General features: G+C 66.0%; 2 protein-coding genes across 3 annotated transcripts in view; one reads left to right on the top strand and one right to left on the bottom strand.

The window, feature by feature from the left end:
- Positions 1 to 16337, top strand: part of STAB1 (stabilin 1) — a 25258-nt gene extending 8921 nt beyond the window's left edge. Inside the window, exons 19-69 of the mRNA XM_002713382.5 lie at positions 601 to 663; positions 895 to 990; positions 1173 to 1259; positions 2785 to 2896; positions 3359 to 3545; positions 3628 to 3721; positions 3810 to 3968; positions 5045 to 5140; positions 5660 to 5755; positions 5905 to 5952; positions 6096 to 6226; positions 6357 to 6468; positions 6746 to 6823; positions 6933 to 7031; positions 7156 to 7254; positions 7391 to 7522; positions 7702 to 7830; positions 7961 to 8017; positions 8266 to 8349; positions 8726 to 8921; positions 9002 to 9097; positions 9190 to 9235; positions 9325 to 9401; positions 9599 to 9724; positions 9910 to 9983; positions 10068 to 10142; positions 10344 to 10466; positions 10771 to 10818; positions 10978 to 11055; positions 11144 to 11290; positions 11483 to 11623; positions 11704 to 11763; positions 12049 to 12225; positions 12306 to 12392; positions 12495 to 12644; positions 12734 to 12790; positions 12879 to 13077; positions 13331 to 13480; positions 13569 to 13673; positions 13790 to 13897; positions 13988 to 14181; positions 14272 to 14416; positions 14495 to 14628; positions 14717 to 14861; positions 14935 to 15044; positions 15122 to 15241; positions 15322 to 15471; positions 15555 to 15659; positions 15732 to 15878; positions 15965 to 16078; positions 16153 to 16337. Coding sequence (XP_002713428.3) covers positions 601 to 663; positions 895 to 990; positions 1173 to 1259; positions 2785 to 2896; positions 3359 to 3545; positions 3628 to 3721; positions 3810 to 3968; positions 5045 to 5140; positions 5660 to 5755; positions 5905 to 5952; positions 6096 to 6226; positions 6357 to 6468; positions 6746 to 6823; positions 6933 to 7031; positions 7156 to 7254; positions 7391 to 7522; positions 7702 to 7830; positions 7961 to 8017; positions 8266 to 8349; positions 8726 to 8921; positions 9002 to 9097; positions 9190 to 9235; positions 9325 to 9401; positions 9599 to 9724; positions 9910 to 9983; positions 10068 to 10142; positions 10344 to 10466; positions 10771 to 10818; positions 10978 to 11055; positions 11144 to 11290; positions 11483 to 11623; positions 11704 to 11763; positions 12049 to 12225; positions 12306 to 12392; positions 12495 to 12644; positions 12734 to 12790; positions 12879 to 13077; positions 13331 to 13480; positions 13569 to 13673; positions 13790 to 13897; positions 13988 to 14181; positions 14272 to 14416; positions 14495 to 14628; positions 14717 to 14861; positions 14935 to 15044; positions 15122 to 15241; positions 15322 to 15471; positions 15555 to 15659; positions 15732 to 15878; positions 15965 to 16078; positions 16153 to 16209 — 5700 coding nt within the window. The 3' untranslated portion in view covers positions 16210 to 16337. The remainder of the gene's footprint in view (positions 1 to 600; positions 664 to 894; positions 991 to 1172; positions 1260 to 2784; positions 2897 to 3358; positions 3546 to 3627; positions 3722 to 3809; positions 3969 to 5044; positions 5141 to 5659; positions 5756 to 5904; positions 5953 to 6095; positions 6227 to 6356; positions 6469 to 6745; positions 6824 to 6932; positions 7032 to 7155; positions 7255 to 7390; positions 7523 to 7701; positions 7831 to 7960; positions 8018 to 8265; positions 8350 to 8725; positions 8922 to 9001; positions 9098 to 9189; positions 9236 to 9324; positions 9402 to 9598; positions 9725 to 9909; positions 9984 to 10067; positions 10143 to 10343; positions 10467 to 10770; positions 10819 to 10977; positions 11056 to 11143; positions 11291 to 11482; positions 11624 to 11703; positions 11764 to 12048; positions 12226 to 12305; positions 12393 to 12494; positions 12645 to 12733; positions 12791 to 12878; positions 13078 to 13330; positions 13481 to 13568; positions 13674 to 13789; positions 13898 to 13987; positions 14182 to 14271; positions 14417 to 14494; positions 14629 to 14716; positions 14862 to 14934; positions 15045 to 15121; positions 15242 to 15321; positions 15472 to 15554; positions 15660 to 15731; positions 15879 to 15964; positions 16079 to 16152) is intronic.
- On the bottom strand, positions 16236 to 23503 carry NT5DC2 (5'-nucleotidase domain containing 2). Of its 2 annotated transcripts, none has more exons than XM_051852339.2 (14): positions 23207 to 23503; positions 19936 to 20120; positions 19726 to 19800; positions 19473 to 19528; positions 19297 to 19390; positions 19085 to 19213; positions 18945 to 19005; positions 18743 to 18845; positions 18534 to 18635; positions 18254 to 18335; positions 17050 to 17136; positions 16813 to 16953; positions 16668 to 16732; positions 16236 to 16591 (listed from the first exon to the last, which is right to left on the bottom strand). In XM_051852339.2, the coding sequence occupies exons 1-14, from the start codon at positions 23436 to 23438 to the stop codon at positions 16330 to 16332; spliced, it is 1674 nt and encodes a 557-aa protein (XP_051708299.2). In that variant the 5' UTR covers positions 23439 to 23503; the 3' UTR covers positions 16236 to 16329. The 2 variants fall into 2 exon arrangements, with proteins under 2 accessions (XP_051708299.2, XP_051708298.2); XM_051852338.2 differs by lacking the exon at positions 23207 to 23503 and adding an exon at positions 21324 to 21753.

Here is a 23503-nt window from a genome sequence, read left to right as displayed (position 1 = left end):
GGCCGGCGGGCCGTGCCGGAGACGAGACGGAGTGCCAGGCGGGCCAAACCACTCTCAGCTCGTTCTCCGGGTAACTCTGCCACTCTCCTGGAAACTACATTGTCCCTGCCGTGAGGTGCAGCCCCCGGGACCCCAAAGGCCACTGCAATACTGGGGATCGCGCTTCAATGACCCTTGGTGGAAACAAAGCACATTGAGACCACAGTGGGCACCGAGTCAGCACGTGGCCCACTGGGGGCTCAGGCCCAGCCTCAGCTCCAACGGTCCTGGCCTGCCCCCTGCCTGGGCCTCTGCAGTCCCAGCGAGAGGCCTGGCAGGGGTCACCCCTGCCCGATGCATCCGCGATGGGCCTGGCCCTCCTCAGAGGTGCTGTCACTCGCTGGGGACCTGCGCCTGACCGCCCTGCAGGTTGTCCAAAGCCGCCTCACGCTTCGCTCTGCCAAGCCTTGGCCTTTGCTCTTTTCTTTGCCCGGAATGCTCTCCCCTGGCCTTCCTGTGGTTGGCTCCGTCTCAGTGTCATGTTCTCAGAATTTACTGAACAAATACACAGCGACTAACCCCGCTCCCCTCTCCTCCCTGCCCGCCCCCCGGCCTGCCCAGGGCTCCTGTGTGGATTGCCACGCTCTGAACACCAGCACGTGCCCCCCCAACAGCGTGAGGCTGGTGAGCACCCTGCGGCCTGGCCGCTGGGCCCCCACTCACAACTGCCTGCTGAGGTTTCCGCCCCAGGTCGCAGCGGTGGGGGGGTGGGGGTGGCCAGGCCGGGAGACTCAGTGTCTCACTGAGGGGCGGGCTGGGCCCAGGGAGGGGCTGAGCTTCCTCCGCCAAGGCCACTTGGCAAAGGGGCTGGCCCAGGATGCAGCCCTGCGAACTGGTTGGCTCAACCCGGCCCAGGACATGCTGCCCAAGGAGTGCGTCTACACCCACGACCCTACTGGGCTCAATGTGATGAGGAAGGGCTGTGCCCACCACTGCAACCAGACCATCACGGTGAGCCCGGGCTGAGTGACCACTCCCTGCAGCCCCGGGGCGGGGCGGGGTGCTGTGCTGCCGCTTGGTGCTGGAGCAGGACCTCCCCCACTCCTTCCTCTAGAGGTGGGGGCCAGGGAGTGGCAGCAGCAGGGTGGGGGCAAGACCCTGGCTGGACCTGGACCTCGGACACTCTCTTACAGAAACTCGGCTGCTGCAAAGGGTTTTTTGGGCCTGACTGCACCCAGTGTCCTGGGGGCTTCTCCAACCCCTGCTACGGCAAAGGCAACGTGAGTCACGTGGCGGGGTGGGGGGCTCCCACCGAGCAGGCTGGGGGACGGCTGGGCCTGTGTCAGAGCCTCGCGCGCCTCTCTCTGGCCTTGCTGATGGACGTTGGGCCAACTTATTTGCAGTATGTTAATTAGGTACAATGGACGGGTAGATTTTTGCATCTGTTTTCAAAAAGGCTCTTGGCCAGTAGTTGTCTTGGGTGTTCTGTTTTTGCCGCCTTGTACTATCAGGGTTGCTTTGGCATCTGGTGATGGAAGAAGGTAGGAGTCTGTCTCTGTAGAGCAGGCAGAAGTCATCCATAAACCCCGCAGGGCTGGCCACCTTTAGGGGGCTAGTTCTCTGGCAGTGTCAGTGAGTTGAAAGGTGCCTTTAGGTGCTGATGCTGTGGTGTATTGGGATAAGCTGCCCCCTTGCCACCTGTCATGCCAGCAGCCCATAAGGGCACCAATTCATGTCCCCCACTGCTCCTCTTCTGATCCAGCTCCCTGTTAACACACTTGGGAAAGCAGTGGAGGATGGCCCAAGTGCTTGGGCCCCTGCACCCATGTGGGAGACCTGGAAAGAAGCTCCTGGCTTCAGCCTGGCCCAGGCTCAGCTGTTGTGGCCATTTGGTGAGGGAACCAGCTGAGGAATCTTTCTGTCTCTGTCATTCTGTTTTCTTTCAAATAAATCTTTAAAAAAAAAAAAAAAGATTTAGGCTGGCGCTGTGGCTCACTAAGCTAATCCTCTGCCTTGCGGCGCCGGCACACCGGGTTCTAGTCCCGGTCGGGGCGACGCATTCTGTCCCGGTTGCCCCTCTTCCAGGCCAGCTCTCTGCTGTGGCCAGGGAGTGCAGTGGAGGATGGCCCAAGTCCTTGGGCCCTGTACCCCATGGGAGACCAGGATAGGTACCTGGCTCTTGCCATCGGATCAGCGCGGTGCGCCGGCCGCAGTGCACCGGCCACGGCGGCCCCTGGAGGGTGAACCAATGGCAAAGGAAGACCTTTCTCTCTGTCTCTCTCTCTCACTGTCCACTCTGCCTGTCAAAAAATAAAAATAAAAAATAAAAAATAAAAAAATTATTTATTATTTGAAAGGCAGAGTTATACAGAGGCAAAGAGAGAGAGAGAAAGGCTTCCATCCACTGGTTTACTCCCCAAATGGCTGCAGTGGCCAAATCTGGGCCAATTGGAAGCCAGGAGCCAGGAGTTTCTTTCAGGTCTCCCACGCAGGTGCAGGGGCCCAAGCACTTGGGCCATCCTCCACTGCTTTCCCAGGCATATTAGCAGGGAGCTGGATCGGAAGTGGAGCAGCCAGAACTCAAACTGGCACCCATAGGAGATGCCGGCACTGCAGATGGCAGCTTTACCCACTACGCCACAGCACCAGCCCCAATAAATAAGTCTTAGAAACAAAACAAAACTCCCTTAGAAGGGTGAGGCATTGGGGGAGCAGAAGCCGAGAGCCGACCAGCGCAGGGCGGGTGTGTGCGGGGCAGGGCGTGCAGAGCCCTTTGCCGTGACTGAACCTTCTGTGCACCCCCAGTGCAGCGATGGGATCCATGGCAACGGGGCCTGCCTCTGCTTCCCAGACTACAAGGGCATCGCCTGCCACATCTGCTCCAACCCAAACAAGCACGGAGACCAGTGCCAAGAAGGTGGGTGACCGCGGCCCAGGCCGCCTCCGGCGACACGTGTCCTCCCAGAAAGGCCCTGGGCGCTCCCCAGAGGGGAACAGCTCCCTAGGAAGAGGGATGAAGGCCACGGGCAGTGGAGGGAGACATACGTGTTGTCTTCACCCAAGCCAGGAAGAGAACTATGGTGTGGTCTAAAGCAGGCTTGAGGTCAGACACCCTGGAGAACTTCCTGATGGTGGTGTTGGGGGAAGGGCAGCTGGAATGGGGCAACTGAGCTCAGAATGCCCCCCCCCACACACACATATTTCGTCCCCCTGTCCAGACTCTGGAATGCTCTCTGGTTGTGTGACCCTGAGGTCAACACTATGCTGGCTACCCGTTCCCAGCACCGCTCCCTTCCAAACCTATCCTGGCTCTCAGCCAGCCCTGCCTCCTGCCTCCTGCCTCAGTTGGCCTGTTCCCTCTCCCATCCCCTCCGTGCAGACTGCGGCTGCGTCCATGGTCTGTGTGACAACCGTCCGGGCAGCGGAGGGGTGTGCCAGCACGGCACGTGTGCCCCTGGCTTCAGCGGCCGCTTCTGCAATGAGTCCACGGGGGACTGCGGGCCCACGGGGCTGGCCCAGCAGTGCCACCTGCACGCCCGCTGCGTCCGCCAGGGGGGTGAGGCCAGGTGAGGACTCGCGCCACTCCCCGGCCCCGCCTGTGACCTTGTGCTTGAGCGGACGCTCAGCCCCTTTCTTCTGCATCCCCAGATGCGTCTGTCTCGATGGCTTCGAGGGCGACGGCTACTCCTGCACACGCAGCAGCCCCTGCTCCCGCCCGGACCGCGGAGGCTGCTCAGAAAACGTCAGTTGCTTGGCGATCCCGGGGCAGGAGGGGGGCTCCCTGGCCCTCCGCCCTACATCCCCGACTCATTCGGCTGTGGCTCTCGCAGGCCGAGTGTGTCCCTGGGGCCCTGGGCACCTACAATTGCACATGCCACAAAGGCTGGAGCGGGGATGGCCGTGTGTGCGTGGCCATCGATGAGTGTGAGCTGGATGCTCGTGGCGGCTGCCACCGTGACGCCCTCTGCAGCTACGTGGGGCCTGGGCAGGTGAGGCACCGCAGAGCCGGGGGCGGCACAGGTGCACGCCTCCGTGCTGGGGTCTCTGCCCTGCCCCTGCTGACCCCAGGGACGCCCCCACTCCAACAGCTCCATCTAGAGCCTCTGATGCAAATGAGGCGCCAGTTCTGAGCTGCAGCAGGATGCTCAGGCTTCGCTCGTGCACCCCTAGGCTCCCTGCATGTGACGGGACACCCGGTGCGTGCCGGTCCCTGCCTGAGACTTTGGGAGCCAAACAGGAAGAGAGCGCTGCTCACAGTGGTAGCATCGCAAGCCCTTGCTGAGTGGCAGGGTGGAACTTGGCAGCCTCAGATTCGTCACACAGGATCTGGGAACCCAAGTGAAAGCATCAGGCCTGGCGAGCTGGGGTCCTGAGAGGCGCTGAAAGATCCCCGCTGTGCCAGCTGCTCGTGCAGGGTCAGCTTCTGCCTTGCCCAGGCCTGCGCAGGGCTCCCCACGCCATCACAGCCTCCTGGCTGCCAGCGCCTGGGGCTAGGATGCAGAACTGGGGCTGAGGTGCCCCCACCCTTGCAAACAAGAGTCCCTAGGGTGTGAGGGTCTCACTGGTCATTCACCAGCAGCGTGGCCAACCCGAGGGCACCGGCCTTCCAGGGGAGGGGTCAGTCCAGGGTGGCCAGCGGGCAGGTGGGGTGTGAGCTGCTGACTCCAGGGTTGGTCTTGGCAGACACGCGCCCACACGCTGCACCCGTGGCCTCGGCAGCCTGAGGAGGGGGTTGGGCGCCGGGGGCAGAGAGTGGGTGAGGCTCCGCTTCCCTGCCTGTGCAAATAGCTCCCTCAGCCCCAGTCCAGGAGCCAGTCTGCTCTCAAGACTGGGTGGGGGAACCTCTTTCCTGCCTAGGGCCACTTGCTTGTAGCGTCATCCGCCGGCCCTACAGAATGCTCAACTTAAAACTGAGTCTGCTACAGATGTGTTGAATTCTGAGTCCCACCTGCGGTCGCCTGCTAGGGCCTCCGTCTCCCCTCTGGAGCACAGATCTCCAAGGGAGCCGTGGCCAGCAAGAGCCACGGAGCGGCGAGGTGAGGCCGCCCTGTTCTCGCCTCTCCAGAGCCGGTGCACATGCAAGCTGGGCTTCGCTGGGGACGGCTACGAGTGCAGCCCCATTGACCCGTGCCGAGCAGGCAATGGAGGCTGCCACGACCTGGTGAGGGGGTGCTCAGGGCCCTGGGGAGAGGGCCTGACTTGCAGGGTTCCCGGTCTCTCCCACCAGGACTGGGATCTTTATAAGGCCCCACATCCCTCGCTGCAGGAGATAGTCTTCATGCCTCTTCATTGAGGCCACAGGGTTGAGCCAGCCCCAGCCCCTGTCCAGCCTCTCTCCTCTATTCCTGAAGCCCCCGGAGTTCCTGTCCCCTGGCCCTACTCTGTTTCATACCCCTACAGCCCCTGGCTGGCCTGCCTGGCTCAGCCCCTCTCATTTCAGGCCTCCTGGGTCCTCCCTCCGCCCTGGGCTTCCCCTTGTCCATCTGCCGTGGGGGCGGGGAAATGCCATTAATCTCAAGTCAAATGCTCCTGACCTCCAAGAAGGGCTGGCTGTGGGGAATCAGCCCTGAGAGCAAAGACGCGGTGGTTGGAGGGCCAGGAAGCAGCAGGCGTGGGGACAGTGGGAGCAGACAGGAAGGGTGGCACGGGGTGCTGAATGGATCCTGTGTCTCTGTCCCAGGCCACCTGCCGGGCAGTGGGAGGGGGCCAGCGGGTCTGCACCTGCCCCTCCGGCTTTGGAGGCGACGGCTTCAGCTGCTACGGAGACATCTTGCGGGTGATGGGGCTGAGTGTTCATCTCTGTGCTTGGGGAGGGGCCTCCTCTGTCCTTCGGGGGGAAGGGGCAGTGCTCAGGGCCCTGGGTGGGGGCGGGGAGGTTTGGTTTTCCCCTCAGAACCAAGGCTTCAGCCTTTTCCCTCCCCTTAGGAGCTGGAGGCAAATGCCCACTTCTCTGTCTTCTACGAATGGTTCAAGGTAGGACTAGGGTAGAATGCTGGGGGTGGGGGCCCAATCCGGGAGGCCTCCAGGATGCAGGGGTGCTGCCTAAAACCTCCCAGAGGCTGGGCGCAGGGGGCTGCCTGCTGTAGCTCCCGCCCCCACCCACTGTGTGCACACAGAGTGCTGGCATCACCCTGCCCGCTGACAGCCGCGTCACGGCTCTCGTGCCTTCGGAGTACGCCGTCCGCAGGATGAGCCCCGAGGAGCGAGACTTCTGGCTGCAGCCGAGGCGGCTGCCTGACCTGGTCAGGTGGGGCAGCCGCTCCCGGGGGGGCCGGAAGAGACCCGCACCCTCGGCCCGCCTGTTCTCTGCAGGTTACCCTACGCAGGTTCTGTGACGCCTGCTAAATGGTACCAGCACCCCTCCCCTCCCGCCCCAGGGCCCATTTTCTCCAGGGCGCCTTCTCCGAGGAGGACCTGGCCCGGCTGGCTGGGCAGAATGTGTCCACCCTGAGCCCCACCACGCAGTGGGAGATCCGCAACGTCGGCAGGGTACGTGGTGAGCTCTGGGCAGGGGAGGAGCAGGGGAGGATGTGAGGTGCTCAAGTGGCCACAGCTCCCCCAGACCGCAGCCCCCCGGGGTGAGATCGGGGTTCCCTCCACCTGTCGGGGGCAGTCTGCCCTGAGTCTGTGTGCACGCACATGTCCGGGCCCTGCGGCGGGTTGGTGTGCCCGGCTGGTCGGCCCCGAGTCTGAGTGTGTCGGGGCCAGGCCAGGCCACTGCGAGTGCGTGTCCGTGCCCACCGGAGCTCTCCCTGTCGCCTCGCAGAGGGTGTGGGTGCAGAACGCCAGCGTGGACGTGGCTGATCTCCTGGCCACCAACGGTGTCCTTCACATCCTCAGCCAGGTGCGGCCGGGAGAGGGGGAGAGGGAGGGGGCGGGGGGGACGGGGAGGGCGGGGGAGGGCGGGGGCCCAGGCAGTGCCAGAGTGAACCGTGCCTCCCTCGCCGTGCCAGGTCTTAGTCCCTCCACGAGGGGATGCGCAGGCCGGGCCGGGGGTGCTGCAGCAGCTGGACTCTGTGCCTGCCTTCCACCTCTTCCGGGCGCTGCTGCAGGTAAGAGGGGGTGTTGCCCACCCCGGGGCACCCGCCCCCGGGTCTGCAGGGCCGGCCAGCTCCCGGTGTGAGGACTGAGGACCTGTACGCCCACCCCTTTCTCTGCCCTCGTCCCTGTCCCCAGCACCACAAGTTGGTGTCCCAGATTGAGGCCGCCACTGCCTACACCATCTTCGTGCCCACAAACCGCTCCCTGGAGGCCCAGGGCAACAGCAGCAGCCTGGTGAGCCCACCGGCGCAGGGGCGGGTTGGGGGTGGGGTGAAGAAGCAGGGGGCCAGCTGCCCCTCCTACAGCAAAGGGGCGCAGGTATGACATGCTGGGCAGGGCATGGAGTCCCCGAGCTGATTCTGGCCCACAGGACGCCGACACGGTACGCCACCATGTGATCCTGGGCGAGGCGCTGTCCCCGGAAGCCCTGCGGAAGGGGGGCCACCGCAACTCCCTCCTGGGCCCCGCCCACTGGCTCGTCTTCTACAACCACAGTGGCCAGGTCTGAGGGGCAAGGAGACCCTACCCTGGGGACCCTGCTCTGGAAGACCCCTCCCCTTTGGTGCGTCCTCACCTGAGCGTCTCCAACTGTGGGCTCAGGGAGACCCCTCCCATGAAGCACCCCTCCCCCACAGGGTGAGGGTGGGAGTGGACTCGGCCCCCTCCCGTCCCCCTCCCCAGCCGGAAGTGAACCACGTGCCATTGGAAGGCCCCGTGCTGGAGGCCCCTGGCCGCTCCCTGTTTGGCCTCTCGGGGGTCCTGACGGTGGGCTCCAGCCGCTGCATGCACAGTCACGCCGAGGCCCTGCGGGTGAGATGCTGGGAGCAGCTGGTTGGCCCGGCTGGCAGGGAGGGTCCTCTGGTCAGCCTGCCCCGGGTGAAAGGGCTGTGGGCTTGGGGGCCGCCCCCTGAGACCACCCGCCTTGTCCTCCCTCCCCCAGGAGAAATGCATCAACTGCACCCGGAAGTTCCGCTGCACTCAGGGCTTCCAGCTGCAGGTGAGGCTGGGCCAAGCACAGCTCTGCCCTTGCTGCCCGCCCTGACCTTGGAATCAGGCTGGGAGTGCTGTCCTGGGTGGCTCAGGGCCCTGCCCCTCTCGTCAGTCTGTCGGCCTCGGTCCCTCCCTTCCCCTTCTGCTAGTCTGTCTCATGCACTCCGCCACCTGCAGTCCATCTGTCTGTCTGTGCCCATTCACTGCTGCTGCCCCTGACGCTAGCTGACCCCTCCTGCCTGTCCCTGTGTCCAGGACACACCCAGGAAGAGCTGCGTCTACAGGTCCGGCTTGTCCTTCTCCCGGGGCTGCTCCTATACCTGTGCCAAGAAGATCCAGGTTGGCCCTGGGCAGGGGGCTGGGGTGGGGGCCCGCCGGAGGAGCCGGGGTTGGCTTCAATGGCAGAAGCAGGGCTGGGACCCCGGGGAGGTCAGGGAAGCAGGGGGGCGGGGGGAGAGGTCTGCGGTCCCAGGGCTAGGGTTTGTCCCTGTGTCCCCACTCAGGGACCCTGAAGGGGGAGAGGGGGAAGGGGGCCCAGCAGCTGGGCTCGGCTCTGCTTCTGTCAGCTGTCCCAGCCGGGTTCCTGCAGCTGCGCCTTCTCCGTCTGCCCGGGGCTGCAGTTCCCAGCTGCTTTGCAGCCCTGAGGTGACCGCTTCCCCTGCCCCTGACCTTGACTGCTGTCCTGACTCTGCCCTGGCCTCTGCCTGCCTCCCAGGTGCCCGACTGCTGCCCTGGCTACTTCGGCACGCTGTGCGAGCCATGCCCCGGGGGCCAGGGTGGCGTGTGCTCGGGCCACGGGCAGTGTCAGGACCGGCTGCTGGGCGACGGGCAGTGCCGCTGCCAGGAGGGCTTCCACGGGACGGCCTGTGAGATGTGCGAGCTGGGCCGCTACGGGCCCAACTGCACTGGAGGTGAGGCCGGGAGGTGGGCAGCTGGGGGAGGGGAGCAGGCTGGAGCCCTGGCTACCTCCTTCCTCCTGTCCCTCCCCCAGTGTGCGACTGTGCCCACGGGCTGTGCCAGGAGGGGCTGCGAGGCGACGGCAGCTGTGTCTGTAACGTGGGCTGGCAGGGCCCCCGCTGTGAGCAGAGTGAGTGGGTGCCGAGGCGGGGAGGGGGAAGCGATCACACAGGGGAGGCGGTTCCTGGCTCCGAGTGACCAGCGCCTTCCTCCCACCTCCAGAAATCGTCCACTCTGAATGCCCCAAAGAGTGTGACCCCAACGCCAAGTGAGTGATCCCATCCGCGGGGGCAGGTGGGCAAGGGGGGAGGGGCTGGGGCTGGCATGGGGGCCGGGCTGAGCTGCTTCTGCCCCCAGCTGCGTCCGGGACCCGGCTGGAGCCCCCGCCTGCGTCTGTGCCGCAGGATACTCGGGCAACGGCACCTTCTGCTCAGGTGCGGCCACGCACACACCCTGGGCCCCTCCCTGAAGTGGGGGGGGGCTGTCCCCACAGACACCCCTCGCCCCCTCTATGTCTCATCCATTGCTGCCCCACCTCCGGTCCCACCTTCTTATGTTCTCCTTCCTGTCATGCCCTCTTCCCTGTACCACCCTGCCCCCTGCTGGCCCTTCTGGGACCACCTACCCCTAGAGGTGGACCCCTGTGCCCACGGCCATGGGGGCTGCTCCCCCCACGCCAACTGCACCAAGGTGGCACCTGGGCAGCGGGCATGCACCTGTCACGATGGCTACACGGGCGACGGCGAGCTTTGCCAGGGTGAGGCGGGGACCCCAAACCTGGGTGCAGGGGGTAGGGGCTGGAGGTGGGACGGCACCTTGCAGGCAGCAAGGATGGAGGGGCACAGACGTGGGGATTGGGGGTGCCGAGAGGGGAGGGGTCAGACACGGATAGGTGCACAACGGCCGTCAGGGCCACCCCTCATGCCAGGGTCTCTCCCACAGAGGTTAACGACTGTCTGGTCCACAACGGGGGCTGCCACGTTCACGCCGAGTGCATCCCCACCGGCCCCCAGCAGGTCGGTGTCGCAGGCAGCTCTGGTGGCGGCATAGCCCTCTTGTGCCGGGCCCCCAGCAGCCACACTTACCGGGATTTGGAACAGGTCTCCTGCAGCTGCCGTGAGGGTTACAGCGGGGATGGCATCCGCGCCTGTGAGCTCCTGGACCCCTGCTCCCAGGTCAGGACCCTCGTCCCACCCCATTTCACAGGAGAGGTGCCTGAGGCGGGAGCCCCCTCCAGCTCCCACTGCTGCCCCATGTCTGGCTGATGGGCTGGAAACAGGGCTGTGGAGGTTGGGCAGGGTCCTTCCTGGTCTCTCTGCGCGGCTGGTTGATGTCCTAGAAGCCACTGATAGCCCGCTCTCCTGTCCCTGCCCCAGCGCAATGGAGGCTGCAGCCCTTACGCTGTGTGCAAAAGCACAGGGGATGGCCAGAGGACATGCACCTGCGACGCCACCCACACCGTGGGTGATGGCTTCACCTGCCGCGCCCGAGTCAGCCTGGTAATGATGCCCAAGCCTGACCCCCGGCGTGGTCTGGGCTATGCCCCACGGGCCTGACCTCTGATCTCGGCAAAGATCCTAGATCTGATCCTGGCCCTGACTGTGACCCTCCTCCCTGAGTCTTGCTGGGCCTGACACGAGCTAGGATCCCTGGCACCAGTCCAGACCCCAGCTCAGACCTCCCCGACCCGGCTTTCCTCTCCTCATCTCTGCCTTGGCCAGACCTTGGGCTGCAGGTGCTGGGACAGGCACCAGGCCCTGAATGGGGGCTGCTCAAAATCTGAGCTGATCCTCGCTCCCCCAGGAGCTCCTTCGGGACAGGCATGCCTCGTTCTTCAGCCTCCACCTCCTGGTAAGTGACCACCCCTCTCTGGGCCTCCACCTTCCATTCCCTTAAGTGGGTTGGCTGGTCTGGTCTCTGAGAATCCAGTCTTTTGTCTGGGAGAAACATGGAAGCCCCGAGCCGGTCCCGGGCGGCTGCTCTCCCACTCACACTGTTGGCCCTGCCCAGGAGTACAAGGAACTCAAAGGTGCTGGGCCTTTCACCATCTTCGTGCCTCACGCGGATCTAGTGGCCAACCTGTCGCAGGTTTGCAGCCCGGGCGGCGAGGCTGGGGAGGGCTGGGCACCCTGGGGGCAGCACTCCGGCCCCCACGACGCTCATGACTCCCCCGCAGAATGAGCTGGACCGGATTCGCGCACAAAGCCGGCTGGTGTTCCGCTACCACGTGGTCGGCTGTCGGCAGCTGCAGAGCCAGGAGCTGTTGGACCAAGGCTACGCCACGGCGCTCTCGGGACACACGCTGCGCTTCAGCGAGAGGGAGGTGAGCTCCACCTCCTCCCCACCTGTGCCCCTGCACACCTAGAGACCCTTCCCCCTCTCCCCAGCCAGGGGAAGGAGAGGAGCCCAGTCCCAGCCCCATCCCATCCACAATGTGCACGTGCCCCCCCCGGGGGGGGGTTCCTTGAGCCTTGGGCCCCGCCCATGCCCGGGTGCCGCCCTCCCGCCCTCCCAGGGCAGCCTATACGTGAACGACTTCGCGCGCGTGGTGAGCAGCGACCACCAGGCGGTGAACGGTATCCTGCACTTCATTGACCGCGTTCTGCTGCCGCCGGAGGCGCTGCACTGGGAGCCTGGCACCACCCCGGACCCGCAGGTAGGACCTGTGCTCGCCCGGGCCGGGGGGCGGGGCTCCTGCCTTCCCGCCAGACGCCACTCAAGAGTACCTTTCTCCAGAGAAACGTCACTGACGCGGCCGAGAGCTTCGGCTACAAGACCTTCAGCCGCCTCGTGAGGGTACTGCTCCCGCCTGTGGGCCTGTCCGAGCGTGAGTGTGTGTGCATGGGCCACGCCCATGTCTGGGCACACGGGGGTGCTGCGTGCCTGTGCACCTGACAGGTGTGCCCATGAGCAGCCCTCCCGCTCCTCTGCAGTTTCAGTTCCCTTTGATGAGCTGCAGCCGGGACACAGTAAATGCAACATCCCAGAAAATCGTTGCTAAGTTTCCACTGCAGCCGCTCAGCCCGTGTCCACTGCCTGTGGCCCTGCCCCAGCCTCTGCTTCTCCTGTTCTCCCCACCAGCTGGCCGGCCTCCTGCCCCTGCTCCAAGCTGCGTCCCACAGGCCCCTCACGATGCTGTGGCCCACAGACGCTGCCCTCAGAGCCCTGCCCCCTGACCGCCAGGCCTGGCTGTACCACGAGGACCACCGTGACAAACTGGCCGCCATTTTACGGGGTCACGTGATCCGCAATGTGGAGGTGGGTGCATCGCAGCCCTGGGCCCCTACTGCCTCCCGTCTGCCTGCTTGCCTGGCTCCAGTCGTTGCCTCTCTCTTCAGGCCTTGGCAGCTGACTTGCCCAACCTGGGCCCGCTTCGAACCATGCACGGGAACCCCATCTCCTTCTCCTGCAGCAAAACCCGACCTGTGAGTCTGGGGAGACGGCTTGGATGAGGGAGGCGGGGCGCTCTGGCTTTGGGAGCGGCAGTGTCCCTGTGAGCCCCGTGTACCTCGTCCCTTCCCCTGCAGGGCGAGCTCATGGTGGGTGAGGACGAGGCCCGCATCGTGCAGCGGCACCTGCCCTTCGAGGGGGGCCTGGCCTATGGTATCGACCAGCTGCTGGAACCCCCTGGCCTTGGTGCGCGCTGTGACCGCTTTGAGACCCGGCCACTGAGAATGGTGAGGGAGGCCCTATAGGGTGGGCAGAGGCCGGGCCCCCCTGTCCTGTCCGTGCACCTGACTTGCTGTGTTGGCCTCCATGCTTCCAGAAGATCTGCAGCATCTGTGGGCTGGAGCCCCCCTGCCCTCGAGGCTCACAGGAACAGGTAAGGGGCTGGGGCTGAGTGGGGGCTGGCCCGGGGCCAAGGCCCCGCCGCGCTGAGGCTGTGTGTGGCCCGACTCGTCCTGGCCCAGGGCAGCCCTGAGACCTGCTGGCGCTACTACAAGTACTGGACCACACCTACACTGCGCTCCCTGGCACTACACACCTCTTTGTTGCCGCCCAGAATATGGGGCCAGCCCCACAGCCTGGGCAGGGGCTGCCACCGCAACTGTGTCACCACCGCCTGGATCCCCAGCTGCTGCCCTGGTCACTATGGCAGCGAGTGCCAAGGTGGGCATCCTGAGGCCGCAGACACTGCCCGAGCCCCCAAGACAGCCCAGGCTCTTGTCCTTAGAAAGGGTATGGGGTGCTGGGGAGGTCTGGGTAGTGAGCTTTTTCTAGAAGGCTGCTTGAAGCAGGGGGGCGGGATGGGGGCCTGGAGGGGTCCAGCTGGGTGGGGACGTGGGGGGCTGCCCTAGGGTGTGGGGGCATTGATGGGGCAGTTCTGAAGAGAGCCCCTGGCCCCTTCTTACCCACCCCCTAGCTTGCCCTGGTGGCCCTAGCAGCCCCTGTAGCGACCACGGTGTGTGCCTGGATGGCATGAACGGCAGCGGACGGTGTATGTGCCGACCGGGGTTTGCGGGGACAGCCTGCGAGCTCTGCGTGCCCGGTGCCTTCGGAGCCCATTGCCAAGGTGGGCCGCCCCTGCCTTCCACCGCTCCCCCCTCCCCGTTCCCTCGGCCCCTGAGCTGACCCTCAGCTCTGGCCTGGCCCTCCCCCAGCCTGCCGCTGCACCACCCACGGCCGCTGTGACGAGGGCCTTGGGGGCTCTGGCTTCTGCTTCTGTGAGGAAGGCTGGACTGGGCCATACTGCGAGGTGCAGCTGGGTGAGTGGCTTCGGCATTTGCTTGTACACCAGCCCCTGCCCAACCTCGCGCGCAGGATGAGGGTGGGTGGAGGCCGAAGGGCAGCCCCTTATCTGTTCACGTTCCCTGCGGGACAGAGCTGCGGCCTGTGTGCGCCCCACCCTGCGCACCCCAGGCCACGTGCCGTGCGGGCAACAGCTGTGAGTGCGGCCTGGGCTATGAGGGGGACGGCCGTGTGTGCACAGGTAAGCAGGTGGCTGCGGACAGGCAGACGGTGGGGGAGGGTCCCCTTCCCCCCACGTTACCTGGCCCACCCACTCCCTCTCCACCCCCAGTGGTTGACCTGTGCCAGGACAGGCATGGTGGCTGCAGCGAGCACGCCAACTGCAGCCAGGTGGGCACAGCAGTCACCTGCACCTGCCTGCCCGACTACGAGGGTGACGGCTGGAGCTGCCGGCCCCGCAACCCCTGTGCAGACAGCCGCGGCGGGGGCTGTAGCGAGCACGCCGACTGCGTGTACACGGGCCCGGTGAGCGGGCAGGCCGAGCAGTCGGGGCGGTGGGTGGGTGGGTGGGTGGGGGAGCACAGTCTGTGGAGGACACACACCGCTCTTCCCCAGAACACACGGCGCTGTGAGTGCCACGCAGGCTACGTGGGCGACGGGCTGCAGTGTCTGGCGGAACCGGAGCCCCCCGTGGACCGCTGCCTGGGCCAGCCACCGCCCTGCCACATGGAGGCCACGTGCACCGACCTGCACTTCCAGGGTGTGCTGCCCCCTGCTCCCAGCACCCTGCTTCATGGCTTGGTGCAGGGAGCTGACCCCCTACCCTTGTTTCCTGCAGAGCAACGGGCTGGCGTCTTCCACCTCCAAGCGCCGCGCGGTCCTTACGGCCTGACCTTCCCGGAGGCCAAAGCTGCGTGCGAGGCCCAGGGCGCGGTCCTGGCCTCCCTCCGTCAGCTTTCTGCTGCCCAGCAGGTACATGGGGCCCAGCACCGCAGCCACACTGAGTGAGAGACCCCTGGAGCCGGGCCTGGGTCTCAGCATGCCCTCCTGCCCCCTCCAGCTGGGCTTCCACCTGTGCTTCGTGGGCTGGGTGGCCAACGGCTCCACTGCCCACCCTGCGGCCAACTGCGGTGACGGTCCGGTCAGCCTGGGTCCCCGCCAGAACCTCTCGGAGCGCTGGGATGCCTACTGCTACCGCGCACAAGGTGCGTGCGCCCCCGCCTGCCCTGCTCCTCGGCTCTCCAGAGGCACCCACCCACCGAGCTGCCTCTCCTGCAGATGTGGCCTGCCGCTGCCGAGACGGCTTCGTGGGCGACGGGGTTGACACGTGCAACGGGAAGCTCCTTGACGTCCTGGCTGCCACGGCCAACTTCTCTACCTTCTATGGGGTGTGTGGGGCAGGGCTTGGGTGGCTGGGGCCGCCGGGGATTGAGCCTGCCCCAGCCCTGAACGGCTGCCCTCCCAGATGCTGCTGGCCTATGCTAACGCCACCCAGCGGGGTCTCGACTTCCTGAGCTTCCTGCAAGAGGAGCTCCCCTACAAGACACTCTTCGTCCCCGTCAACGAAGGCTTCATGGACAACATGGTAAGCGGCAGGGGCAGGGGCAGGGGCAGGGGCACGGGGCGCCCCGGGCCAGGCCTGGGCCCCACGCTGTCTGCCCACAGACGCTGAGTGGGCCCGACCTGGAGCTGCATGCCTCCAACACCACCTTCCTGAGCGCCAACGCCAGCTGGGGCACCTTGCTCCCCGCGCACTCGGGCCTCAGCCTCCTCATCAGTGCCGGGGGGCCCGGCAACAGCTCCATGGCTGCTGCGGTGAGTGTGGCCATGCCCCCTCCCCCGTACTGCTGGCTTGGGCCCTCACTCACCTGCCTGCCCTCCCTGTGCTCCACCTGCAGGTCCCCGGGGCAGTTGTGGTTAGCCGTGTCATTGTGTGGGACATGCTAGCTGCCAACGGCATCATCCACACTCTGGCCAGCCCCCTGCTGGCACCGCCCCAGGCCGTGAGTTGGAGGCAGTGGGGGGAGGGGTGCGGGGACAGCCCTGCCAGTCCTTGACACGAGGCTTACTTGCAGCGGGCCGTGCTGGCGCCACGGGCCTCTCCCGTGGCAGCAGGTCTGGGAGCCGTGGTAGCGGCTGGAACACTGCTGGGCCTGGTGGCCGGAGCCCTCTACATCCGTACCTGCGGCAAACCCACAGGCTTTGGCTTCTCCACCTTCCAGGTAGGGGCGGTGGCAGCAGGGGGCTAGGGACCTCCAACCCCCCCCTCCCCTGTGGCCTGCAGTGCTCATTTCTCTGCTGCCGCCAGGCGGAAGACGATGCTAACGACGACTTCTCCCCGTGGCAACAAGCACCCAGCCCAACCCTGGTTTCTGTCCCTAACCCAGTGTTCGGCAGCCATGACGCCTTCTGTGAGCCCCTTGTGAGTACGGGGATGGGGCTCGGGTACGGCCGCGGACCCCCCGGCCTGGCTACAGAGGGTGTTCCCCTCCCCAGGACTCGCTCCTGGACGACGACTTCCCCGACACGCAGAGGATCCTCGCTGTCGAGTGACGGACTGTGCCGAAGCGGACGCCCTGTGCCCGAGGGAGACGGCTTTTATTGCTTGTCGGGACGGAGGCCAGAGGCGGGGCAGGAGGGGCGGGGGGCCGGCCCCGGACAATAAAGGTGCCTTCAGCGGATGTGGGCCATGTCGCCGAGGAAGGGCGTCTTCATGCAGCCCGTGCACAGCTGGTCCATCCAGAGCGGGGCCTCGTGCTGCAGCGGCGTGCGGCGCGGGTAGAAGGTGAAGTCCACGCGGTAGTTGAGCAGGCAGCTGAGCGAGGCCATGTAGAGGTCGGAGAAGCGCACGAGGCGCCGGGAGAAGTAGGTGGGGTTGTGGAAGGTGCGGAAGATGCTCCCAAACTGGGCGTTGAACAGGGCCTTGGTGACGCACCTAGGGAGGGAGAGGGGCTGCTGGAGGGGCGGGCTCAGGAGGGGCGGGGCCCCGGCCCCTGCCCCGCCCTTCTCACCTCAGCTCCTGCCGCTCCTTCATCCAGGTAGCCAGCACCTGCCGGGACTCGGCGTCCTGATAGGTCTGGGGAAGACATGGTGTGGGGGTACGCACCAGGAGGCGGGGCCCCTGCCCCCCCGCCCCCAGCCCTGGCCGCCCAGTACCTGCATGCGCTCCAGCAGCCCCGTGAGCGCCTGCTGCCAGGTCAGCGAGTGCATGTACTGCTCCGTGTTGATGATGCGGATCTCGCGCTCCAGCTCGGGGATGATGGCGCCCGTGCGCCAGCCGTGCCGCAGCATGAGGTCCTGCGGAGCAGCGGGGCGGGCCCGGCTCAGCACCAGCACCGGCGGCGAGCCAGCGAGCACACCGCCTCCCGCCCCCGCCCCGCCCCGCCCCCTCACCGCCAGGTCACTGTAGAGGTGGTCTCCGAAGTAGAGTACCCGGGGGCCACGCCACTCCGTCAGGCGCAGGAAGTCGAACAAGTTTCCCTGGGGAGAGGGGGGGACCATGTACGCCTGGCTCTGGCCCCCCCGCCGGAGGCCGGGCTGCCCTTTCCCACGGCCCTGCTGTCCGCTCCCTCCTGGGAAGGGGGGACGGCCTGGGGCAGGGAGTTCGCCAGCGGCTGGCGTGGCCACCCCATGCCTCGAGGCCTCCCGGTGGCCTCACTCCCACACCCTCAGCTAGGGACTGAGTCCCTGTTTGTGAGAAACAAACCCGAGGGCAGGCCCCGGGCCCTCCAGTCCTGGCTGGCCGCCCCAGCTCAGCCCCCAGAGACCCAGCGGGCCGAGCGCCGAGGTCACGGGGAAGCCCCCTGGTGCTTCTGCTCCCAACCTACACACTGACAGACACTCAGCTGGGCCTGACCCAACGGGGACAGCCATAGAGCAGAGAGGCCAGGCAAGGGACAACCCAGCAAGGCCCAGCCCCCAGGGCACAGGGACACGGGGCTGAGAGGCTGGGGGGCAGGCGGCTGTACCCCCTGGACCAAGGGAGAGGCCCTCAAGGGGCAGGAGCTGGAAAGGCGGCAGAGGGAGACGGGGACTTGCGCGGACCAAGCAGGATCCCCCACCCGCAGTGGGGGCATAGAGCTGTCCACTTCCCACACTGGTGTGTGACCCTCCCTGGCCTCACCCTTGGAGGACAAGGAACACGGCTGAGCCTGCACGTGAAGGCTGCAGAGCTGGGGACAGCACTGGCCAGCCAGGCCTGCGCTCAGGCCCCCCGAACCCCCACACCTAATCACCCCAGCTCAGCAGGGATTTAGGCATTCCAGCCAGGGCTAAATACCTTCATCACCGCCTGCACACGGGCACCCAATCCACCAGCCAGACAGGAAGAGGGAGTCTCCCCAGAGCCCTGGGAGCTGTCCCCAGTGGCCCAGCTCAGAGGCCCCAGCCATGCCTTTGGGCACTGGCTGACTAAGGGGTTTGCAGCCCAGGCCCACATCAGACAAACAAGGCAGAGGGAGGCCGGGCGACTGGGTCTGGTGGCCCTTACCGCCACCGAGATGGAGAGCTGCAGTCCACCCCCAGGCAGCTTGCGTCAGAGGCCAACCTTTGGACACGGCCAGGGCCTGTCCCCACCCTGCCCCCACAAGGCCCTCACCTGCCGGTAGATCTTGCCCTTCTCCAGGCGGGTGATGCGGTCCCACTGCAGGGAGCCCTTCTCGTCCAGTTTTCTGAAAGGCCTGTGAGACAGTGCAGCACTCCAGCCAGGTCCCCCTGCTCTGCTCCGTCAAGGCCCACCTGCCCACGCGGCCACCCGCAGACAGGCAGAGGGAATCCTCACCCCACACACTGGGGCAGTGAGCAAAGGCCAAGCCCGCCTCGAGGGTCAGTGCCACCCTCAGGGTGCGCTGCCCCGCCCCGCCCCGCCCGGCCCGTACTTGCGCCGGTCAGTGAAGAAGCTGGGCTTGTCCGCCTGGACGATGACCACGTCAAAGAGCTGGCGCCAGTCGGGACCCACCATGTGCCGCATCCCCTTGTCCCTGTGCAGAGGTGGGCAGGGGGATGGGCTCCATAGGCGCTGGGGGCCTCCCAGCCTCCAGGGCCCGGGCCCCGCCCACCCCTCCGGCCTCAGCAGGGCTGGACTCACACGAAGCTGAAGGGACTGTTGGTGATGAGGAACAGCTGTTTCCCGTGGGCCACCAGGCGGCTCAGGACGGCGAACGTCTCATCCCCTCTCAGGATGTACTTCTCTAATGGGGGGGGCGGGCGGGGGTGGGGGGACATGTGTGAGGGCCGGCCCTACCCTCTGCCCCTTGCCCAGGCAGGCCCCGGGGTCCCTGTCCACTTACCCATGTCCCGCTCGATCCACTGGTACATGAGGCCCTTCACGTGCACGTCACGAATGGCATCCTGGGGGCAGCAGGGGACGGTGAAGACGGGGCCGGACCGCACCAGCCCAAGTGTGCAGGGGCAGTCCCAGCGTCCTCACCGTCACGTCCTTGTACAGGTGCGCTTGGTCAAACTCCAGGCCGTGGCCCAGGAAGTAGTCCACCACGCACGACAGCAGGGCCATCTCCGGCAGTGAGAAGATGTCCATGAACTGCTTGATGGAGGGGCCCTGGGGAGGGGCCGCCATCTCAGCCACCTGCCCCTGTCCCCGGCCCCGGGACACAGGCAGGGAGGGAGGGGGGAGGGGAGTACCTTGCCGTAGAAGCCGCTCATCTGGTACAGGGGGATGTGCTGGGTGCCCCCGTACAGGTCGATCACCTCCTCATCTGGCACGGGCTGGAGGCCCCTGGGTGGGGCACGGACACCATCAGTCCCAAGGGGTCCCGAGCCCAAGGCAAGGGCAGGGACAGGGTAGAGTGGGCGCTGACCTGTAGGCTGTCCCCAGCTGCACGTAATGGAAGGCGTCAATCTTCATCAGAAGGCTCTGGAGGACAGGGCGTTAGGGGTCATTCTGCTGCTCCTCCTGGGCCGGCTCTTCCAGGCCCATGCCAAGCCGGAAGGACCCAGGGAGTTGCGTTCACACCAGGAGGAAGCCACAGCTTGAGGCCTGGGGTATGCCCCATCAGGAGGTGCCCCTTGGCCAGGCGGGAGGGGTCAGGGGGTCAGCACCCAGCCGCTCACCTTCTGAATGTCGTAGTGCAGGCCACGGATGGCAAAGCTGGGGTCATAGTCATATTTCCGAATCCCCTCTGGGTACTGTTCAAAGAAAGGGGGCCAGACCTAAGCCAGCGCCCCCGCAGGCCCTGCTGCTGGCAACCTCAGGGGACGGATCCAGCAGGCTGATGAGCCCCGGGCTGAGGCCACGCCGGGCCCCTGCCTGGCCAGCCTCACCTTGTACTGTTCGATCAGGATGTCGCGAGCGGCACTGAAGATCTCGGGGTGCAGCGCGTCCGCGTACTGGGCCAGCGTGTAGTCGTAGTCGAAGCCGTAGACCTCGACGTCGCGCAGGCTGATCTCATTGTTGGCGTAGATGGCTGCGGGGTTCAGGAGGCTGCAGACCTCAGGGGGCAGGAGGTCTGGAGGGAGGACAGGCAAGGAGGCAACGCGAGGGGGATGACGGTCACGGTGCTGTGGCAGTGCCCGGCCCTGTAAGCTTTACAAAGCAATTCCTGGCCCAACGCTGCTGCGGTCAAACTGAGGCTGAGACAAGTCACCTGCCCAGGCTCACAGAGCTGCCGCGGGCCTCGCCTGCCGCCCCCCTAGACGTGCTGCGCCTCAGGCAGGCGCTCTGCCCTCACCGTCCAGCCCAGGACAGCTGCTCTGTGCACACTACGGTGTGCATCGTCCCCCTTGCTCAAAACCTGACCAGGAGTGCCGCGGCCTGGCAGAACAACTCCCCCACTTCTCTCTTAGCTGCCCTGGGGCTGCGCCTCCCAACCTCCTTGGGGGCGGCTATGAGGGACTGAGGGTTCGGACCTCGAAGGTACTGGCTCCGTTCTGGCCAGCCCAGGGGGCTGAGGCCTTCTTCAAGGTGCCCGCTGCCTTTTGCCCTTGCCTCGGGCTGGGGCTGGTCCCCAGCACCCCACTAAACAGGCTGCGGGCTCTGAGCACCTGCCACAGTCCACAGGGCAAGTCCCCTCTAATCGGATTTCAGCTGCCCGCCAGTCCCACATAATGACATTCTCTGGCTCTAGCCAGGGAACATTGCTAATTACGACCAGCAAGACGTGTGTAGTCGCGTTCTGGGCCTGTTGCTTAGGCTGCTCCCTTCTGGGGATACGGTCACCCCTGACGGCTCCTAAACGGCTGCAGTTGGCTCAAAGGCCCACGCAGGGAGGCTGGGCAGAGCACTGGCAGAGTGGGCGCCAGGGCCCTGGGCTCAGCCGCCTTGGTTTTCCTACGTGTACAATGGGGGTGGTGGATGGGGAAAAGGCATACAATGGGAAGGGCATGGGCTGTGCCTTTAGGAATGCACCGCAGATCTCGGGGCTGTTTCCTTGCCTCTAAAAGGGGGAAAACACTGGAACCAAGCCATTTGGGGCAGCCTTCCTGCTCTGCGCCTGTACACACACACAGGATTACGTGGGGGACACACCCACTGAGCTCCAGAGGCAGAGCTCACGATGGGAGGCGAGCAGCCAGGACCAGGTGCACAGGGTACTGCTTCCCAGGGCCCCAGTCCTGAGGGCAAAGCAGAAGCCCTGGCCCCACAGCAGGCCAAGCAGCTGCCCCGCTCCCAGGCCCAGAGCACTGGAACACAAGGCTCCGCCCCCACCTACTTTGCTGGAGCGCAGGCTGTGGGTGTGGGAACAGGTGTGGCTGGTTCCTCTGGCGGCCCCAGGACAGCAGAGTGGCTGCTCTGCAGATCTGTGGGTGCGGACAGGACGCGCTCGGCCTGGCTGATGGGGGCCACAGCCCACTGCCGCCCTGCAGGTGCCCTTCGGACACTGGGCCTCGCCCTGGTGCCCACTCTGACTCTGGATGTCTTGAGGGAGCCCTCGAGGGTGGGCAGCAGCCCCTGGCCAGCACATGGCTCTCAAGCCAGGAGTGAGTTCCCAGAGGCCCAGCAGTGGGAAACAGCAGGATGGGGAAGCCGTCCATGGGCCTGGCCTCTTGACCTCATTTCTGGACAGGGAAGACCACGGCCCCCTCTCCCCTCCACAAGGCTGTGGGGCGCGCAGAATCCGCAGGGATGTGTCCTCACCAACACTAGCCTGCCTGCCTGGTTTCCTGGCCGCAGCGTCCAGTCCAGCCCCTACGCTCCTCTCTCCCAGTCAAGCCTCCAAGTCCCAGTTCTGGGGCCCCCGTGGAAGCCCGTCTCGGTCAATCCTCACTCCTAACTCGGAGGCCGCCACACTTATTTCTCCATGGTCCAGAGACCCAGGGAGGTCTCCCAACAGTGGGCAATGGAGCACCTGCCCTAAAACCTGCCCCTCCACCTCCTGACGGCACCACCTGAAGGCCAGACTGGACGGGGCGCGCGGGGGGAGTCTCAGTCCTGCCCCTCTGCTCTCAGGACAGGATGGAGTCTGTCCTGAGCCCAAGCTCCCCAGTAAAACCTTAGGAACTCCCCCCCACCGCTCCCCACACCCCAGCCAGGAGGGCAGGGCCAGGGCCCAGAGCCATGGAGTTGGCCCACTCTGGGGCTCACCATGGCATCCTGGTGGATACAAGCTTGCCCCTTGCACCCTTGGGAGTTCAGTGAGGGGCACTGAAGGCCAATGTCTCTAGACCCCCGAGCCCACCCTCCCACGCCCCAGGGCAGAGCTCCCAGGCCATTCAGCCTTTCCAGGCTCAAAGCAAAGACATCTCCTTACCACCACACACCTGCCCCTGCAAGGAAACAAATTCAACCCCAGAAGCTTCAAAAGCCACTCTGCCGTCACCTGCTCAGGGGGCGAGCGGGGGGCCACCCTCCACTTCCAGACTTCTGCAGCAGGAGTGGAAGCCCCTGTCCAGTCGGCTGGAACCTTCCAGACCAGGCCACTTTGTCTTAACAGACAATACCCTCCGGAAGCTCCCCTGACCCTCCTCACTGGGTTCTTCCCGAGTCACCGCCACAACCCACAACCCCGTGACAATAGCAGCCCTGAGGACACCGAGCTCCCAAAAGGGCAAGGCTCACGGAGGGCCAGGGCCTAGCCCGCACCCGCCCGGGCTGTGGACATGGACCCCTTTGGCCAGGGGGACTGAGAGGCCGACGGAGGGGGTGAAGCGCCCTGTGCAGCCCTTCGGATCCCCGGGAGTGCGAGGCTTGCTCTTGATTTTCCAATGCCTTCGCTCCGGACTGGGAGCGCGCCGGACCCCCGGGAGCCCACTCCGGCCAGCGCCGCGCAGGCTTTGTCCTCGGCACTCCCACCCTGACTGCGGCGGGCGGAGAACAAGGGGCTGGGAGAGTTTCCGCGCAGCCAGACCCCGCTCTCCGGTGGCCGCTCCAGCTGCCCAGCTCCCGCAGACCCAGTCCAGGCACAAACCTCCCACTCGCCCCCGGGCGTCGGGGCTCTGGGTGGAGACTCGGGAAGCCCCAGAGGCCCCCGGGACGAGCCACCGGCGCCTCTCCCAAAAAGAACCCCGGCTCTCGGGCTCTAGCGGACCAACCGGGCACTTCCTCCCAGAAGCGGCGCCCAGCCCGTCGGCCGCAAGGGCCGCGGGGCTCACCCACCGTGCACCAGCCGCCGCATGTCCTGGTAACGAGCCCACAGGTGTGTGCTCAGCTCCGCGCCGCCGGCGGGCGTCGGGGTGGGCGCAGAGCGCGGAGCGCCGGGGCAGTGGGCGCCGGGGCCCGGCGGGCCGCAACCCGGGCAGGACGGCGAGGACGAGGCGGCGCGCGGCCCGCCCTGGCCTCCGCACAGCAGCCAGCGCCGAGCGGCCGCCCGCAGCCCTGCACCCGCCATGGCCCCCGGCCGCCCGCGCCGCCCTCGGCCCGCCGGCCAGCCCGCGGCCCTCCGACTGCGCGCCC

The sequence above is a fragment of the Oryctolagus cuniculus genome, chromosome 10 (assembly GCF_964237555.1).
Source record: "Oryctolagus cuniculus chromosome 10, mOryCun1.1, whole genome shotgun sequence".
NCBI lineage: Eukaryota > Metazoa > Chordata > Mammalia > Lagomorpha > Leporidae > Oryctolagus > Oryctolagus cuniculus.
This window is presented reverse-complemented; position numbering and strand designations above follow the sequence as displayed.

Bases quoted from the DNA above. Each gene is read 5' to 3' on its own strand.
- NT5DC2 (XM_051852338.2), bottom strand. From the start codon at position 21,645: ATGGACGGCTTCCCCATCCTGCTGTTTCCCACTGCTGGGCCTCTGGGA. The intron at 19,214-19,296 runs GTACTCCCCTCC...GCCCCTCCCCAG, and splicing joins TGAGCGGCTTCTACGGCAAG to GGCCCCTCCATCAAGCAGTT. The intron at 16,592-16,667 runs GTGAGAAGGGCG...CTCCCTCCCTAG, and splicing joins AAGGAGCGGCAGGAGCTGAG to GTGCGTCACCAAGGCCCTGT.